General features: G+C 45.2%; 2 protein-coding genes across 7 annotated transcripts in view; one reads left to right on the top strand and one right to left on the bottom strand.

Moving 5' to 3' along the window:
- Positions 1-3,951, top strand: part of GOSR2 (golgi SNAP receptor complex member 2) — a 17,067-nt gene extending 13,116 nt beyond the window's left edge. For all 3 annotated transcript variants that reach the window (XM_049801365.1, XM_049801366.1, XM_049801367.1), the window contains one exon: positions 650-3,951. In XM_049801365.1, the coding sequence (XP_049657322.1) occupies positions 650-811 (162 nt within the window). In that variant the 3' untranslated portion in view covers positions 812-3,951. The remainder of the gene's footprint in view (positions 1-649) is intronic.
- LOC126038905 (gametocyte-specific factor 1-like) overlaps positions 1-19,702 on the bottom strand; it is a 26,023-nt gene extending 6,321 nt beyond the window's left edge. Inside the window, exons 1-7 of one of the 4 annotated variants that reach the window (XM_049801372.1) lie at positions 19,630-19,702; positions 17,667-17,764; positions 15,304-15,430; positions 14,229-14,315; positions 13,710-13,770; positions 12,639-12,727; positions 10,343-10,937 (exon numbers count right to left, since the gene is read on the bottom strand). In XM_049801372.1, coding sequence (XP_049657329.1) covers positions 10,936-10,937; positions 12,639-12,727; positions 13,710-13,770; positions 14,229-14,315; positions 15,304-15,430; positions 17,667-17,764; positions 19,630-19,651 — 486 coding nt within the window. In that variant the 5' untranslated portion in view covers positions 19,652-19,702 and the 3' untranslated portion in view covers positions 10,343-10,935. Of the gene's footprint in view, positions 1-10,342; positions 10,938-12,579; positions 12,728-13,709; positions 13,771-14,228; positions 14,316-15,303; positions 15,431-17,666; positions 17,765-19,629 lie in introns of those variants that run through there. The other 3 variants (XM_049801371.1, XM_049801370.1, XM_049801369.1) reach the window with 3 other exon arrangements.

The raw sequence follows: 19,702 nt of genomic DNA, 5'->3' as shown, positions 1-19,702 counted from the left end.
CAGCTCACTGTGTTTAACTGTCACGTACTTACTGCTGATGCGGTAACTGGTGGGATCAGCAGTGAAACAAAACTGAGGTGTGGGCCTGCCTGCAGTACATCTGCTAGCAGTCTTTGTTCAGTGCCTTTCTCCGGAAGGATTTCTTGAAATTGCATTAATTACACTTCTATATGTCTTTCATTGCACTCTACCATTAGCCTTACAAGTTTCTGGACTTCCTTTTCAATCTGTTGTTGGTTATGAACTGTACTTCAGTGGGAGGGAAGTTCTGCAAGAAAGGTTGTCTGATCAAGAAGCTTCAAGCTCTTGTTAGGCTGTATATCTGAAAAAGAACCAGAAAAGCTCTTAATGCCTCTGTAGGGAGTGCATTTTCTCTGAGCCACTCTTTATGATGTCTCTGTCTGGACAGATTGTTTTGTATCTTTAACCACATTCCTGTTCATGTACGTGAATGAATTAGTCTCATCATCCACCTATTTCCAGGGTCCTGTGGCCATCTGCTCTTAAATTGTAGGAACTGTTGGCTGATAGCAAGTTCCCTTGATCAGAATTCATCACTTGCCACCCATGATGAAATATTCCTGGGCTGTGGAGTAAGAAGTGTTGGACCATGACATTAATTGTTTCTTTGCTGTCTTTTTATTCTTAGGGTACTCACAAGAAGATCCTGGATGTTGCCAACATGTTGGGCTTATCCAATACAGTAATGCGGCTGATAGAGAAGCGAGCCTTTCAAGATAAATACTTCATGATTGGGGGAATGATTTTGACTTGTGTAATTATGTTTCTCGTCGTACAGTATCTGACATGAGCTGCTGAAGTATTGCCAGAAGAGATTGTCTTTTGGAGCAAGATGGACTGTCCTCCAAACTGTACTTCCCTCTGAGTGCTGCTTTGGATGAGCCCCTCCTGTGAACTTCAGTTTACAAATCACACTCAGACACATGTTATGTGGAAAGCATGTAGGGAAACAAATTCTTCTGGGGATGCTGTAGTTGAGAATGGCCCTATAAAAATAACCCTAGCCTTTACTGCTCTCACCTTATTGTCTGCAGGTTTAAGAATCTGGTTAAATAGGAGGCAGAACTGAAAATTTTGCCCAGCTGTACTGCAAGGTAGGAGTGTCTTTTTGGGTAGATAGGGATAAGAGGATGCAAAGGCAGAGCATAAGACATAGTGAGCCTTTCCTGTGCTAGCTAGAAGTGACCCTGATCACTGTATTTTGCAATGAAAGAATGCCACTGAGGAGAATTTCACATTGTGGGCACACTCCTGCAGTGTAAGTGTGCAAAAAAGAGGTGGGAAGTGAAAGGTTCCCATCTGCAAACTCACTGTTTTGCTTGGAGGGAGAAGGATTTGGGGAGAAGGGTCTTAAAGCATAGTTACAACCTCAGCTAACTTTTTTGTTTACACCTACAGTATTAACCCAAATCTTCCCATTTTAGGCTGAAATGCTTCTCATCTTATCTGAGGTATGTTTTGGTACCTTTTTATGCCCCGCTGCTTCCAAGTGGAAGCTGAATGCTGTACTTCTGCCCGCTTTCAGTCAGATGCACATCAGGCCTGTGTTATCTCACTGTGCCTAGTGCCAAATCCAGCCTCTGAAAACTGGAAGACTGACATTTTTAATGCTAATGCACATCACATTTTTGTGAGTTGTGTTCATTTTCTGAGGTGGTTGGTTGGGATTTTGTGGTCTGTAGCTGGTATTTTTTTAATCGACCAGGCAAGTCCTCACTGTGCTCAGATTCAGATTTGTGATTTTTACGTTCGTAGAGCTGGAATGGGGTCTCTGCTGTTCTTTACATGCAGAATAACGGTGGGATCAGGGCAACAGACCTTTCTCTTCAAATCAGTTGTCGTCAGAAGAGTTCCCTGAAGTTACGTGCCTTGGGATGTTAAATAAACATCCATCACCCTTGGGAAGGGTGTTCTTTGTGTTTTCTTTGTACCTGCAAAGTTACTGTGAAAGACATTCTTGTACGTTCTCGTACGTATCACCTCACAGATGATAGCCAACTTACATGTATCTCCTTGGTTGTAGGTATCTATCCACATTTAAACAATCACAGTTATGAAATGCCTTGTTTAAATATGGTACTCCTTTCCCTGCAGACTCAGGGGGTCTCTGTTAGAATGGCCATCCTGAGATTTTGGGCATCATCCGTTTCAATCAGCCTTCAGATACATTCCCATCCCAATTTGTCTAAAAGTCTGGAGCATTTCCAGATGTCTGACAGTGGCACAGAAGTGTCATATTCAGATGATGTGGCATAATACTGGCAATTCCTTCATTTTTTTCTGTCTGGAATGGTTGTGGATCTCTTAATTAGTAACAGATTACAAGTTCTGCATTCTATCTTTGCTGCAATAAGCTTTGCTTTTATTATGTAGCCTGTTGCAAACTTTTGAGAAATGGTATTAATAACTGTAAAAAATGAATTTCAGTTAACCTGGGCAAGTGAAACAGGCTTTAGCCGTGCTTGTTTACACTTGCATAACTGAACTATTGACTGACCTGTGTGCTGTGGCAGAGCAGATGAGAGTACCCAATTTGATCAGCTGTCACAGGCCAGTCAACTTCATGCCTGGAACCCAGAGCAAGAGAAGAGTTAGCAGTCGGAGCGCTACCTGGCTGCACTGCAGACACAGGGGTGGAGACCAAGATGCTGTCACTGCTTGGATAATTCTATTGGGTGGTTCAGCAGAAGAAAGCAGGAAAGCCTCAATGTTTGTTGGATATCTAGTGTGCTGCACGCCTGCTGTCTGTCTGTTTTGTGCTTAACGTGTTTGATGCTTCTGAATTGTTTTGTGCTCTTTGTGTTCAGTCTGCTAGGCTTTCCCAAGGAAACACATTAGCAGACAAAGTACAGAATCGGTTTTCATTTGAGCCCGAGGGGCTAGGGAATTGAAAGGAAGAGAGGAAGTCTGCAGTGATAGATCATCTGTCTTCCTGTATCTTTAAATCTTAACTCTAAATTTACCTTAAATTTATTGTAAATACGAAGTCTGATAGATTTGGCATTCTATGCACTTGCAAGATGATAATCTATGAGATCAGTTGGGTACCTTGTCAGGGATCCCTGGAAAATCTTTTTCTCTTCTCAGAAACTGGTCCAATTCCACATTAATTTTACAACTTTATGGTTTAGTGTTTAAAGAATGTCATTTGGTGGTGTTTGAAGTTTATATAGTTGTGATCTGGTGTAGCGGGATTTGTCTTATACCAAGGTGAGACTCTAGCCAATTTGTTTCCTTTTTTGGCTTGTGGCAGGAGCCATAAAATAATTGGAACTGGATTTTTTTTTCTGTTTTTGAGACAAGCTTGGCATTTTAATACGTATTTCTCTGTTCATTTAATTTGCCCTTTTAGAGTATCCTTGTTCTTGTGTAGGCTAATTTCCCTCTTGTAAGCAAAGTGTCCTTGGTATTTAGTATGTCTAAAGGTGAGATGTGGGGCTTGAAGGAATCACTTAGGTAATGATTTGATGATGTGCAAGTTCAGACAAATTTCTACTACATGTTAAGTCCAGAATTATTTACAAGAGTATCTGTGCTATCTCAGACGGTTAGTGTACAATCCTCAAAGCCTCTATCATTACAGTGTGCCACATTAGGAGCACAGGTAGGATCAAGTTCCCTGCTAACATGAAATGGGACAGAGCTGAAACCCTGGGTGGCTTTACATGTTGCTGCTACGGCTCTCTGTAAAGTTTCCTTTCTTACTAAGACTATATTTCCTTCAACAGAGCTGTTTTGCCTCTGAACAGCTGTGGCACAGCAAATGTTTCAGCTGTTGGATGAACTCTCTCACGAGAGGACACTGTGGAAATTAACTTGCCTCTGGAAAAAAACTTATAACCAGTATTTTATATGTAAAGGGGCAAGGGTGGGACATGATGTGATTCATGTGATGTGTTATGTGAATAAAGATTTTTCAACCAAAATGAAGTTTTTTACCTTGACTAACATGTAAGGTGCCCAAGTACTTAAGCTGGACAAATCCAATATTGTAATACTGAGGCAGGTAAGGCAGAAGGCTGGCTTGGCCAAACAGGGAACCCCTGCCTGAGCTCAGATCTGAAAAGGAAGCTCACAGAAAGCAGAAGCAGGGGTCAGCTACCCTGGAGGAAGAGATAGATGTTGCTCAAGGGTCAAAGCCAAAGCTCAGCTGGCATTGAAACTAGCGAGGGATAAGACAGGCTTGTATAGGTGCATTGGTAGCAAAAGGAACCAAAGCTCCCACCCAAAGGGAAGGGGACACTGCAGGAGGCAGCTGGGTGACCGTCTTTCCCCCTGCAGTCTCTCCCACTGTTTGCCCACACAGGAAGGTGTGTGGTGGCAGATGCCCCATCAGAGGGGGAAGCAGTGCCACAAGGGGAGCGGACTGGCTCTTCAGGCTTCCACGAAGTGGGGGAGTGTGAAGCAGATGGAGACATGCAGGGAGCCATAAAGTCCTGCCTACCAAGGGAGAAAGTGTGCAATGAGGAGGAAGGAGATGGGAAACATGGGGTGGATTTTCTTCCCAGTTCACTGAGAATGGATGGAGAGAGAAGGCGGCACCAGCAGGGAGACGGTTGCAGGGATGTTGTGGAGTGGCCCAGTCTGTGTTTCAGTAGGAAGTGGGTCCCACCACACTGTGGGGTTGGAACGTGGGGGGCGAGTGTGTGTGCTGGCTCCAGACCAGGCTCTCCCAGTGATGGATCTCACTGGTCAGACTGGTGATGGGACACAGGCTTGTACTGCCCTGGAACTGGTGCTGGCTCAGAAGGGTGGTAGAAATGGTGGTGGTGGTCTCTGCTGGCTGGGTGGTGGAACAGGAGTGTGGGGGCAGCTGGGGTGGCGGGGAGCTGGTTGCAGGTGGGAGCTATGCTTCTGGGAAGACACCCAGGACCTCAGCATGCTCTGCAGGCTCCCTCTGGCACTGCAGAGACCTTCCTCTCTCCTGCCCCTCTACCTGCTAATAATGCAGGTGGTGGGAGCTGGAGTCGTGGTGACCTCCACAACTTACTTTCTAGGTTCTAATTAAGGATAGCAAAGGAAGAACTTGGAGGGCAAAATGTGGCTGTTGATAAAGAGATCATGAATTTAAAATGTGAGACCAAGGGGTTAGCTTACCTTTCTTTTGCAATTATGTTTTGTTTTGTAGTAATTCAAGTTCCCCACAGCTACAAAACACTTATTAAATCAGAAAATATCCAGCAAAGAATGCAAAAAGTTAGAAAGTCATCCAGTGATGTAGGTATAAACTAGATACATAGATCAGATCAGCCTTTGGCAGTCTGCTGAGCCAGGTCTTCACAGTTTACCTTCTAGGGTGGTCCCCTGAAGGACTTCACTATGATAAGCAGCAGCTTAAGCCTAGAAATAGCATTGTTGCTTCAGCAGTGTGCTTTAAGGTGTGACTGCATGTGTAGAAGACATCTAGGAGGGTATAAAACAAGGTAAAATTTTTGAAACAAAGAGACCAAGTGCAGTCAGTATTTTAGCAGTTAAAAAGAGTGAAATGTCTAATGTAATAGGCAGATTGGAGGGAGAGATAATTAAGACATTATGATTGGGTGGGATGGAATTAACTTAGAAGGAAGATAGTAGAGATAAGTACTAGAGGATGTTTATACTTATCTAGTAACCACAGCTTAATATGTATGGCTATATATGTATACTGCTTCCAAATGTTAACCCTATAAGGCATGATTACAACAGATAGGTGTTAAAAATCATCACTGTTAGCCTAAAACAAAAACCACAGGTAGTGGTAACACTACCCATGACTATAGTAACGATATTGAATGTCTGAACTGTAGAAGAAAAATTTCTCTTCATAACTTAATCTAAAGGTGATGGTATCATGTTTTCACAGTAACACCGTGTAACAATTTTAATAGTTGCTCTGCAGAGGGTGCTCCTGCCTTGCTCTGTTTTGTCTTGCCCAAGGCCTGTGGGTGCTGAAGCCTTTCCCTGTACACAGCCCCCCACCTTCCCCAGCCCAACTTCAGCTCTCCCTGTACCCAGCAAGCACCAGCTGCTGCAGTCCTGGGTGGATTCTTGGCAGCAACCTGCCCTCTTCCTCCCCAGGCAATCATTTAGCTCTTGTTCTACCACTCTTGGTTATCTTTGTACCTTGATTGAGGGAGGTGAAAAGCTAAGAGGAAAAGAGAGGAGGGAGACCGTCATAAAATGGTGACAGGGGACCAGAGAACAGTAAGTGATCTCAACGTTCTGGAAACACGCAGTAGAAATTACAACCAGGCTAGATTTCAAATGGTATCACTCGCAAAATACAGGGCAGGTATATTATCAGACATCAGTTGTGCTGGACATACCTAGTAAAGAGAGTGCTGCTGCCCTTGGCCATCATGGTATCTCCAGAGTAATTCAGGTGCTGGCTTGGTGCATCCCCTCCTTATGGGCAGGGAGGAGGGCAAGGCCAGCCTGGCCAGTGGCAGGTGGGAAGAGCCCTACAGAAATCCTTAGGGACTTTGTTTGTCTGGAGAGCCTGGGATCCCTCCTGGTTTGGGGACAGGCCTCTGGGATGTGTGTGCAAGTGCCTGTCTACCTCTGGAGCCCAAGTGGCAGGGGCTAGCTGGGAGCAACAGGCATGGCTGCCTGTGCAGCAGGTGATATCTCTGATCCCAGTGGCTCACAGCAGCACTCCCGGCATAGGCACATCACAGCAGCAAGGATGAGGCATGATGGCCATGGTCCTTCCCATGGTGACCTGTGCACTCCAGGGAACAGGACAGCTGCCAGGAGGCACCCAGACATTGGCAGGGCTGGGAACCCTGTGTAGGAAGGTTCTTCCTGGACACTGGATAGGAGGTGGATGGGCCCTTTCAATCTACCTGCTCTGGCACAAGCATGTCAGGGCTGCATAAGGAGACACGTCATCTGCATGGTTTGGCTAATGCTTCGAAAGAAATATGCTCAGCTCTGCAGCTGTGTGGGCAGTCCAGACAGCCACTGCTTTCATTTCCAGCCTATTGCTGAGTGAGCACTTGTAAATGATCTCCAGGCTGAAACCATGCTTTTGGTTTTATGAGTTATAACCTCAACTTAAAGCCAGGAAAGGGGAAATGACTTCTTAAATGTGGTTTGGTTGTAAAGTTGAGATCTGGGGGCAGAGCCTGATCTGCCAGAAAAAGGAGACTTTGTGCCGCCTTCAGTAACCCCAGGCAGTCTTACCTGCTGGAACCTGAAGTTCAGAAGCAGGAGGTGGTTCCCTGAGGAGTTAAAGGAAACACCACATGCAACTCATCAGTGTTACTCAGGCTGAACTACTGCTGCAGTGTGAGGGGTATACCTAGAACACAAAGGCTGTAGTCTGGAGAGTCTCTGGACAGCCTGGTCCCCACCACCACCCAGCTCTTCTCCTCCAGCCTTCCTGACCACAGCACAAAGGAGCTGGACACTGAACTCCAAAGGCAAAACAACATGAGGAGCTTGTTCACCTTCCAGAACAAGTGTGAAGGGGCATTTTCGCAGCTAGTGTTTCCTTGCCCCACAAGATACCTCTGTTCCCTTCTCTCTCTCCCACCTCTAGCACTTTAATTGTAAACACCCCCATGATGGAAAGTCTTTCTTACTCCCTCTCTTTCTCTCACTCTCCTCCCTTTTGCACTGGGTAGTAGCCAATATAGTTCAGGACCCTGTATTTATGTGTGATGATTAGGTTACAAGAGTGACTAAGCAGGATTTAACTGATCAGATTCAAAGCTGCTTATTCACAGTACCAAGGATCCCTGCCCCCTTTGATGGGGGGACACTGGACAGTGCTGGTCTCCTGGCTTTCAGCTGGGATCAAATGCAACTACCCCAAATCCCCATTAGCTGAAAGTCAGCACTGAGGAAAGAGCACAGTCTGAACTGCTGGGGAAGGGTGAGACAGGGGAGTGTGTTTTTCCAGGGCTATACCACTGGATGTGAACCATGCATATGGACACACCGCAGGTGTGACTTCATCTCTGTGGGACTACAGGCACCCTGTGTTCATCTCTAGATCATGGGGAAAGTGGAGAGGAACAAAAGGAGAAAGGGGTGCCACTAGCTGTGACCAGAGAATTGTGTGGATTTCTGGAGTCAGCAACAAAGGACCCAGAGACCTCAGCAGTGCAAATCACTGAGTGCCAGAAGGGCAGTCTGAAAGAACTAAGGCCATCCATCCAGACCTTGACCCTGAAAAGACGTGCAGCTGAAGGCAGAACTCCCCCTTCTTCCCCCAACAGAGTGAAGTGAAAAATAAACAAATCTGTGTGCGGGCTTGGCTTTGGCCATGTGAGTGGGGAGGAAAGGGGCTTAGCCTTCCTCAGTGCTCTGGAACTGGTGGGAGGAGAGGGGAGGCAGGAGAAAGGACACTTCTTTCCTGTGCCAGTAGACTGCAGCTCTGCTGAAGGAAAGCCAGTGCTGTATCCTGCAGATAAAAACAGCAGGGACAGTGTCGGAGGTGGCAGAAAGCCCTGCTCCTGATGCCCTTACTCCAGCTGGTGGCCAAGCAGAGAAGAGCTGGGCATCCTAGACCAGACCACCAAGGCACAGTCTGACGCAGCAAGCATCCAGCAAGCAAGGTTCCCCACAGGAGGAACTGTAGGGAGCTGGCTGCACTGACCAGATCACAGCCCACAGGGAACACAGAGCCCACGAGGGGGAAGAGACCTGGTTTTCCACTGACCCACGTAGGCCTGTGCACCTTGCTGTGCTCCAGCCCCAGTGGGGCACAGCAATAGCATGGGGGTGTCCTGCAGCGCAAGCTCAGCCCTTCAGTGGGAGGAAGTCTGTGCAGCACCATACAGCGAGATGCAGGGACAAAGCAGAGCCCTAGACATCTGTGGGTCCAGGAGCTGCACCAACAGCGTGAATTACCACTGAGGAGAGCTGCTGCCCCTCTGTGGCTGGGTGCAAATCAGGGGTCAGGAGACCCACCAGACACCACATAGGGCTGGGGACACCAGGAGAAACAACAAGGAACTCCAGGGTGCCCAGGGTCTCCAACACAGAGGAATCTGTGCATAAAGGTAAATGCTGCCTCCTATCCTCCCTCCTGAGTCACCAGTAACAACTGCAGATCCAACCATTTCTATCCCAAATTTCCATAGGCATTTCTAGTCAGACCAGTCCTATTGCCACAGACCTGGTAGCTCAGTCAAGGCAGAAATGGCCCAGCAGGCAGGGTGCACCCACAGGAGTGCTCAGAGTGAGGACAGGCACTGTTGAGCTACCAAAAAACGGGCTGGGAGAGAGTCACACAGGCATATGCTCCAAACCCCTCCCTAGCAGGCCAAAAGGGGCTGATATTTCCCCTACATCCCACCAGCTTCCCCTGGCATGGGACACATTCAGCCTCTAGGGAAGGGGGTGAAGGCTCCAGCACTGCAGAGCCTGCCCATCATGAGAGAGACTGAGGATTTAACACAGGAATATGTGGCTGTGGCCACAGTGATAGTCACATGAAAGTCCTTGCTCTGTCATCTTGGAGTAGGTGCCATTTCGCATACTTTTTAAAATATTCCTTGTCCTGTGGTAAATACAAAACAGTCAGAGGGAGCCAACAGCCCAGTGATAGATGATACTGGGATTTTAATTAGTCATAATTCTGGAGGAGGGTCATCTTTGTGTTTTACATCCTTACAGCCTGTTAATCTCATTCCCAAATCACTGCAGGGAACAGTAAAATGATGGGTTTCCTGCTCTTCACAGGCAGTGGCACGTGCAGGACGTGCTTGAGAAAGTTGCCTAGAAGAGTATGGGATTTCAGATCTCAGAGCTCTGTCATGTGTTGGCTGCACCTACCCTACAAGACAAACCCACTTCTTGTGGGATAGGGATAACCCCCGATTATTGTGGCCAGGGGATGTTTTGAAGTCACAGCCATGACCTTCCAAGTCCATCTAGTCCTTCCAGGAAGGCAGGGCTATTGGAGAACAGTGCTCTCCTAAGACTCACCCTGACAAAGAGCTGGGGCCTGAGACAATGTGCCTCCTGCACTCAAAGCTCACCTCCTCTGCAGTGCAGACCAAGTGGCGAGACCCAACAAAAAGCAGGTAGTTACTGCACTAAGTACTGCCAGTCTTTCACCAACTGGCCATTAAATGAGCTTAGGATAATGGGGACCAATTATGGCATCTATCTGTAAAATTATAATGGTCTGGGCCACAAATCCTGCTACTACAGTCAAACCAGAAACAAACAGCTGACATTTGTCACCACTTTCATTCAAAGTGACCAAAATGTAATCAAATAAATGTTGAGTGGAGGGCTTACTGCATAAGCATTTACTTACTCAACAGAACAAGAATATAACAAATCACTGCAGATGTCTTTTAGAAATATAAAATAGGTCCAGGAGTATTCATAACCTTTTTATTCTAAATTGCCAACAAGAACCTTGACAGAACTGAACTTTAAAACAATCCTAATTTTGCATATTCTAGTCAACGTATTATTTTACATGGGTAGTAATACAGATGGTAAAAATACAGTATTTTGAGGAACATTCTTTTCAAAATGTAAAAGGCATTAATTTCTTTCTAGACAAATACTATGTCTGGTTTCTTAATGCTTTGTGTTTGTATATTTAGATGACATTTTGTACATTGCATCCATTTTTAACAATATACTGCTGGATCCACACATTTATACAGTCCCAAGCGTATTTTTAGTGATTTAAACCATTCCTGGCTTCTCCCTCCCCACCCCTCCAACAAAGAACAGTTACATTAGAGCTCTCAAACATGTTTTAAGTGTTAGAAAACTACAAAACCCTAATGGAAACTAGACAAGTATTTAAGTGTACTCTTTAAACTTCACCTGTTTGGTATTACGCATATTGTAAGGAATTCACAGAGGATTCCCCATTGTTGTATGACTTGAAGCACCATGCACCCATGTGACAAAGTTAACGTTTAAGGCTTGAAGCTGCAAAGGTGTGATCAGGATGCTTTCTAGGAAGAAAGACATAAGTGTCTGTAAATGACAATGTATTTTAAAACCCAAACTGTCCACTTTACATACCCTATGTGCACAAACTCAGATGCTGACAAGATAAAAAGCAAAAAGTGCATGCACAGAAAAAATACTTATAGGTTTGGCTGATCCAGATGATTTTAATGAAACATTATGCTGTGGGAAGTCTCAGCTTCTTTATAGGCTGGAGAAACTCTCAGAACTTACTTTATGCAATCCAGGCTGTAAGAGGCCCTCAAATATCCACACACTTGTTTTAAAGCATCAAGCTAAGGGACAAGATTTTAGTTGTATGTGCAACCCTCCATGCTGTTCCGTTTCCCACTATCACCTCTCTGATTAGGAACCTAATCAGACCTTACCTCCTCTACTTAAAAATCACCCTCCTTCCCCACCCTAGCCTCTTAAAACCCATCACCACTTCAGAAGAGTTCTCCTGCTGTTTCCAAATCTTGGAGCAAATAGAACAACTTCACAGATCATCATTGCTGCCATTTGACAACTGAACCAAGAGGCTTGCTAATTCCTGTGGTTTTTACTGTTAACTACTCACTGCTGTCTGAGGAGGGAAGGAGTTGGTGCTGTGTAAAATTATCAGTCCATTTACTCAATAACAGTAACAAAGATCACCACATGAAGATGAGGGCAACTTATGAAACAAATGCTTGGGAAAAAGACTTGGCAACCAAGGATGGTTTTACAAACTCAAATGTTGCAAAAACATGTCATGCAGCAACAGGCAAATCTACAGAGTCCTGCCATCAGGTCCAGAGAATATCTGCCATCTGCAGGAGCTATATGGTCCTAGAAAGGGAGCCATTTAGTGCTGGGGGGAACGAACTTCCAGGGGGAAGAGATGCTAATACTCCAAACTCTGAAAAGGGCAAGACACATTTTTTGCACAAGATGGAGAAAAATACAAGAATTTCCTCCATTCCCCCAAGTGAGAGTGGCCTTTGCTGAAACAGCACTTGTCACCTTGGCAACAAGGCTTATCTACAAATGACATTTCAGTTTGGTTTGGCAGATTTGGCCTGACATTATGGCAATTGCGCAGTTATTGCTTGTGCAGAAGCCATGCCTGCAGAGCCCTGAGAGTACTGTGTTTAGTTGCTCCAAGTGAGAAACAAGACAGTCATTCCCCAATGCACTTTTAAGCTTTTGCTTTGCTGCTAATGGCAAATAAACTTCAACACAGGAAGCTCCCTCCCTCTCTCCCACCTCCAGATGTAATTTGATAGTTTTCTTCCCCAGTAGTGCTGGTTTAATCAGCCCTAGTTTTACCTTTGCTCTGACTTAGCTGCGTCTGACAGTGAGCAGAGTTGCACAAAGCAAGGAAATAATTTGGTTTAAGTCTGGGGGAGGGTGGGGGGTGAAAGGGGTTAGTGTAGATAGTGTGGAAGGACTTGTTTAGAGACACAGAGCCAAAGTGGCTGGGGAGTAGGGCTGCTCAAACTGGACCACTGTAATGAAGGCCTGTCAAGAATATGAAATAAACAATACAGAGGATGCTCCAAGCACCAGATTCCCTAAGAAGCTGCTCTCAAGGAGGCAGGTGGTATATACTACCCTTCCTGTCCATGCAGCAGTGGCCAAAAAGCACTGCTGCAGCCAGTGATTTCAGCAACTGCCTCCATCTACAGAAGTCACAGTGCCAAAAGCACATGCACAGTACTTACATCCTTTCCATGATATGGCGTATGGCAAGGACTCAGGAGCACGTACTCTTGAAGGCAAGCAATTCTTTTGTTCAAAGGTGGTACTGGAACTGAAAGACTTTGGTTACTTCTGACAAATGCACTTGCTCAAATTTATGCATTCTACTACAGCATGGAGGAGAGCAGAGACATAAGGGCATGGTACTTTGCCACTCGGAGGTGGTGGTGCTTAGAAGAGCTATATATGCTCTAAACATGAGAAAGTTTTCCCGAAAGCGTAACAAGTGAAACCAGATAGCACTGTTGTCACCCCCTTATGGAAGGAGAGGTATACCGTGGTTGAGCTCATACAGAACTGCAGAGCTGTCAAGTACAGGACTGTTGCTGCATATGGGCTTAGACAAACCTTAAAACATGCTCTGGTAACTCTGGTGGTGCCATCACATCTTGTATACAGCCTGCAATCATGACCCACTATCAGATCAATGAAACCAGTCAAGGCAGCTCCATCCAGTTCACAGCTGGCCATTAAGCACCTTACTCCCCCAAAACCAAACTGTGATTATGCTTTGCAAAGGGCAAGAAGGGGAGATTTCTGCTAACATAGGACCCTAATGCCAGCACATCTGCCAAGTCTAAGGTGACAGTATGTCACAAGGGACTGCTAGCTAATCATTACCTCAACAGAAGCTCAGTAACTGTTTGAAAAGGCTCCAGAGGGAAGCACCTGGCCACATCTCCAAAGTCAGCATAAAGGCTCAGCACCTTTCTCCCCTGCACATTGGCCAGACATTCAGCAGGAACTGAATACAGGCCACTGGCAGGAGGAGCACCCTGCCACATGCATACAAGAGCAGAGAGCATATGTGTTCCTAAAGGCTTCCTTCTCTTATATGGGCCACTCATACAAGAAAGCAAGTAACACTGAAGCAGCACCCTAAGAACATTCACTGTTAATTAGTAGCCCTCCTCCCAGGGTTTGTACAGCAGCAAACTCAGCCCATCTCCAGCCATGGAGACTGGGTTGGGAGCAGAGTGCAATACTCCTCTATACAAAACATTGTTGTAAGGAATCAAACTTGTATTCGCTACCTGTTTATGCCAGAGTTGGTCATGCCCCAAACAAAAGGGGAATCTGACTGCTCCAATGACTCTGCAAAAGGAAACAGATGTTGTGGCTCAGAACTAAGAAACTCCAGCAACCACCATCAGATCAGGAATATGTCTGTCATATTTTTACATGTTCAAGAGGGAGTAAAAATTCATCTAACGATGAACGTGTCTGCTTCACTGTCATTTAGCTGAGGAACATAAAAGTTATCATGTTTCCATTGCTATCATTGCGCATAAGGTACAAAAGCTTATATGGGAAGGAGCAGATGCTTGGAAATGTATCTCCATGACAGTTATGGCAGGCGTGTTGAATAGTTCTCTAAACCAAGAAAAGCCTGCTGGGTGGAGAGGTGCACATTTTTAGGAATGCGCATAAGCAAGGTGTCCTACAAGTGAGACCTAAGCGAACAGCATCTCTGGACTCACACTGTCCCAAGTGGAGTTGAAGGACAGGACCAGGGAGAAGGCAGCAATGTGGCAGATTGGGAAGTTCCTCACCTGTTTCCCAGTCTTCATCACATGGAGGTGCCTGCCACATGCTCGCAGCATTCATCTGTTCCCTCTGGAAGCCAGAGGACTGATTCACTTCAGAAAGAGAGAAAACTCAGTGACTAGCAGTCAGTCCTGCTTCAGAGGCATTAAATGCTTTGGGTCAAGCTGTAAAACATCTCTTGGCTTTAGAGAAAACCTTGCACAACGCAAACAGGTTAGGTACGCCTGGGAGCCAGGTATTAATCTGAATTCACCTTTTTCAATGAACAGGAAAAGACTCTGCCCCCTGGAACTTTGCAGCAGGAATGCTTGAGTGAAGAAGAAAACTGCTTACATGAATGTAGGCATCGCTGCTAGCCTCAGCACAACTTTGCAGAAGATAGAAAACTATGTATCTGCTCTGTAATGCGGCAATAGCTAAAGAGCCACTGCAGGGGATGGAAAAGACACTGCATAGCACAGGATGCCTTCTGAAGTATTTTGGGGGTTTTGGACAGCACTCCTCCCACCTTGTCTCACTGGGCAGGAGACTGAAATCTTAATTGTATGGCAGACGAAGCATGTGCAGCAGCAGAGCAGCCTGGAAGAGGAGCTGCCCCATCTCTTGGTGGGAGTAAACTATTCAGGTTTCCCTGGAGGAGAACAGCTGCAGGAGTTTCCATAGCTTAGACACCTCTTTGGTGGAAATCAACTTTTCACATAACATCAGTGGTCAAGCCTCAACAAAGGGAGATCAGCTCTACAAAAATAAGGGCCTGTCCTTCTGGTAATTAAAGCATCCCAGCTCCTGCTGGAGGCACTTCAACATGCACAGTCTAGCTAGGGTATAACCTTTTTATTCAACAAGCCTGGTAACAAAACATGTGCAAGGCCTACCAGGAACATCTGCAATGTTCTTCTGAACCTACTCAATAAATCAAAGCAAGTAAGACTCAAGTTTCCCCAAAGCTGCTGTGTCACACAAAACTATAGACAATAATTTGACTCCCACTTTTTGGTTATTCTATGAGCTATCCTTACAAACAGGAGACTGCAGTCCCCAGGATGAACATACAACTTGGATCATGGGTGGTTCTCTTACCTATATCTTGCTCAATGAATCCTTTATCGTTGCACTTCATTATATGATCGCTGAGGTCAGCTTGAGGAACTAGATGGCGAGCATTGAAGGGGCATGTAGCCAATTCCTTTGCAACCTCAGGGTAGCTCTAGGCAAGGGAAAACCAAAATCACGTGCCATATCTCTCAAGTTCACTTATCTCTTGCTAATCCATAGAAAAATCCCCCAAGGATATTATGTGATGTTGCTTTTAAAAAAAGACTAAACAAGGAACGGCAATATATTGTTCAGACACTTAGTAAAAATGCAACGGGAAACTAACAGGACTGTTCTTTAAAACACAATTCACTGAGAAACTGAGCCACCCTTGAGTTGACTGAAATGAAACAACCTCAGCTAAACTCCTCACAATTTGCTACAACACTGGCAATATGGCTGCATGGTTTAAAGCACAGATGAAACTACTTTAAAAACAATATGGGACGGATGTTAGGCAAATATAAACCATTCAGATGTTTTTTAAATAAGTAGGCACAAAGGCAGAGAAATTCCTTAAACCTTTCAAAACAGCTAGGGAGTTGGCAGCATTCCACCTGCAGACTTTGGTGCTATAGGATTACTATTCAAGTAAAAATTTATCACAGGTTCTACTGGCAGTGCTCAGCTGTTACTATGGTAAATTAGTCCACTCCTTGCAAATGATACAGCCTTTACCACAAAAAAGCACAACTTTGCCACTGTACCAGTGCCTGCCTGGTTCTGGCTGATGCAGCTCTGCTGGTCAGGGATCAGACTTGCACCTGAGGTAGACGCAGAGGCAGAAGTGCCTCATACAGACATTGCTCACTACTGCTGATATGTGACCATAGCTTAGGCTGCAGGCATATCCAAGGCAGTTGCCATTACCCGGTCTATACAGCCAGGGTTGCTGTGTCCTCATGTGTCCATCATTTGCTTCATCTAGGTTAAGCAAGCTGTTCTGTCCACATAGCAGAAGCTTCTCAATACTAACGCAGTTCAAGCTGAGAGGACTCAACTTGCACTGCTTGCAGTGTCCCCATTTATGTGGCAGGGCTGCATTCTGCACAAAGCTGTGGGAAGCTGAGGCAGGTGGAAGCATTTAATTGAATTTTATGCATAGGGCACACAAAGGAAATTCAACAAACCACCAAGCAAGGACAATCTCCACCCAGATGCTTGCTACTGCAGATAATGACACAGTGGCATCTTCAGATGGATCAGATGACAATCCCCAAGCCCTTCTTCTGCTAATTACTTACAGACACCAACTGTGTCTGATTGGTGATCACTATCTCACCTCATCCTCCTAAGTAGGTAAGCTTGCCAAAACTGTCTGGTCATCAGTTATGCAACGCAAGGACAAAACCAGCATGGTTAAAAGTTTACTTGCTAACACTGTTCATCTAGCTCACATGCACATTCTTGCCAAAATCTGCAGAGGGTCAACAAGGATAATTTCAGTGCTTTTGAATGTGGGACAGATGGATGTACTTGCCACTTAGTTCTGCCCACCACTTTCACTAGTTACTTATTATTTTTTAAGGCTCTAGCACCACCAAAATTAATTGTTTATAAGTACTGACACCAAGACACACACCTTACAACTGTGCCTTAACTGGAAGGCACAGCACTGTTATACTATTTTAAAAACACATTGGCAAACTTATTGGTAAACTTAGAGGGACAATTGGGTTTTAAAAGGTCTCAGCAAAAACCCAAAGCTCAGCCAGATGCTAGCCCTTGACAGATTTAAAGAAAACAAACCATAAGGACAACAGAGGAGAATAGAAGAAGGAATGCTTCCTATTAAATTATTTTTATTCAAATTCTGGATAAAAGATGGAGAGGGGAAAAAACCTCCCCCATATGTGCTGAGCCCAGGATGTGCAGTTTCTGCCAGATACACATTAAATAATTAGCAAAACAAAACAAAAAAACCACTGCTATGCAGCTGCATTTCTAGCACTTAAAAGAATGAATTGCAACATCACAACACTCCTACTCTGACTAGCCAGAAGGGGTGCACATAACACGGACTGAGTTCTCTCTTCAACTTAAAGTGGAAAAATATATCTGACTTCCTTGTGAGCTGCTGGAAGAGACCAGAATTTCCTCCCTGACCTACCCATGGAGACTTTCCATCTCCTTTCAACACAGCCACACTAGTCTTGGGTTAATTAACATGTACTTGAAGCTATTACTAAACAAATAATAAAGTTATATGAAATAAAGGCTAAACAAGGGTATTTGTCAGGAACTTACTCCAGCCAGCCAGAAAATGCAACAAGAATTAGAACGTGCACGTCGTATTTACGTGCACAGAATTACTCCCATTCAGTGCCTTGTTTGGCAGTCCAGCTTACCTTCCTACACTTTACAAGGTGATAGGGAAACCGACAGGCTCTGATTCGATGATGTTTATTATATGGACATTGTATTAATCTCTCTGGATCCAAAACATCTAGTAGAACAGAAGAACAAAGAGAGAGAAAAAAAACCCCTAGTTAGAAAGACAAGATCTAGCACCACTAACACAGCAAAGTGGGAAAAAAACATACCACCACATCATGGCTGTGATCTTAGGGAGTCAAACCAGTTGTTCTTAGTTTGAAACCATTAATTAAGGCAGGCACCTGTTTTGCATAAGCAGATTCATGTTGAAGTTTCTGGTGACTGGGATGTTAGTCAAAACAGAGAACAGTCAGTAGCGCTCAGCATAATAACTCTTTAAGCTACCATATTAGGTAGGTAACCACACTTACTCAAAATGAATGAAGACAGTACTTTTCCAGCTATCTTAGAGGAGAATCAGTGGAATGATGACACACCTACCAGCGCTTTCAGGAGCATTGTCAGTCTGAACCAAATCTTTTTTGACCAACAGCTAGATTTGCTGGGGGAAGAATGCCAGGCAATTTAGTTTCATTTCTGAGGAAGCAGAGTGGCTGACGTGATGCATGTGACTTCTAAATGAAATTTTTCATAAGTCATGCAATTATTTAGGAGCTGAGGAGCTACTAAACCAGCTAAACCACTTCAGAATCTAGGCACTGAACAGTGAAGCAGCATGAATGCATGCATATATGATACAATTTTTTAATCTATCTATAGATAAAATATATTAAAATATGAATACTAATGTCTCTATTGAAAAACCACATTTCCATGTTCTCAATGAGGAAGAGAGGCAGCCAGAAGGAGACACAGGTCCCCTCTGCTGCCTGTAGGTCTGTTTGTGGGGTGCACACCAGGGAGACAGACCAGGCTGCTTTCATCCTTTCTGCTCTGCCACTCCTTTTAAAGCACAGGCTTTTAGCACATTTCAGATCTGATGACACAGTAGCTTAAACAGATCTAAGTATGGTCTGCTGCTGTTTAGCCTCTCCCCTGCCATCACATGCCCTTCTCTTACACATGCAGTGGTGCCCAGTTGTCTCAACAGCCAGGTCAGGGAGCTATATCAGCCCACAGGCTGACAGCTAGTTAGGATGTTGTTCCACAAGTCACTATGAGCAGACTTCATGCTGTGAGCCACTAGGAAGGAAGGACAGACCTAATCCTTCTTTCCACCTCAGCTCTGCAGTGCTGCTGCTATCAGCTCTGCCACCTGTGAGCACCTCTCACCTCCAGGAGCCAGTTCCTGTCATTAGAACAGCTGAAAACTAAAGACTCGATCATTAAGAAGGATTGACAAACTTTGTACTGATTCAGCTGCCCCAGGAAGAGCAATCAGAAGTAGTTTCTCTCCACGACCTGGTTCACCACAAGATCATACCAACTGCATTACCAGTAAAAGGACGGAGACAGAGACAAGTACCAGAGAAAGAGGAAATACCTAAAATAACAATACATAAAAGAGCAAACACAAAAAAATCACAGGACCTGGCTTGATCAGGTAAGCAGTTAACACAGGGCTGCAATGAGCAAAGCCTCCACAGCACCACAGCAATGCCGTGTGCAAATGAGATCCCTGCCCCTAGCCATACTGCATGCAAACACAAATCCACAACAATCCTAAAAATGTAAGTCTGGAGTCAGATGAGAAAACAGCTACAGGCAGGAGCAACACTTTAACCAAATTAAGTCACTTTATTCAGATACTTCCTAAAGGCCTGACCCCATCCACACCAGAAACACACCCGGTGTGGCCACCACATATAACATTGGCCTAGTTAAAATAATCAACAACCCACTGGAGCCTGCTTGGCTTGGACACAGAGAGCACAGAGACAGACACAGCCCTACTGCCGCCGGGCCGGGGCCTGCCCGCAACCGGACGGCGGCCGCCTTTCCCTTCTCCCTGCGAGGCCCCACCCCGAGCCTCACCGAAGTCATCCTCCAGCTCCATGGCGGAGAAGGACTCCGCAGAGCGCTAGGCCTCCGAAGATCACCGGGACCG

Source organism: Accipiter gentilis, chromosome 5 (assembly GCF_929443795.1).
Source record: "Accipiter gentilis chromosome 5, bAccGen1.1, whole genome shotgun sequence".
NCBI classification, from domain to species: domain Eukaryota; kingdom Metazoa; phylum Chordata; class Aves; order Accipitriformes; family Accipitridae; genus Astur; species Astur gentilis.
The sequence above is the reverse complement of the archived record's forward strand: the minus strand, read 5'-3'. Positions and strand labels throughout refer to the sequence as shown.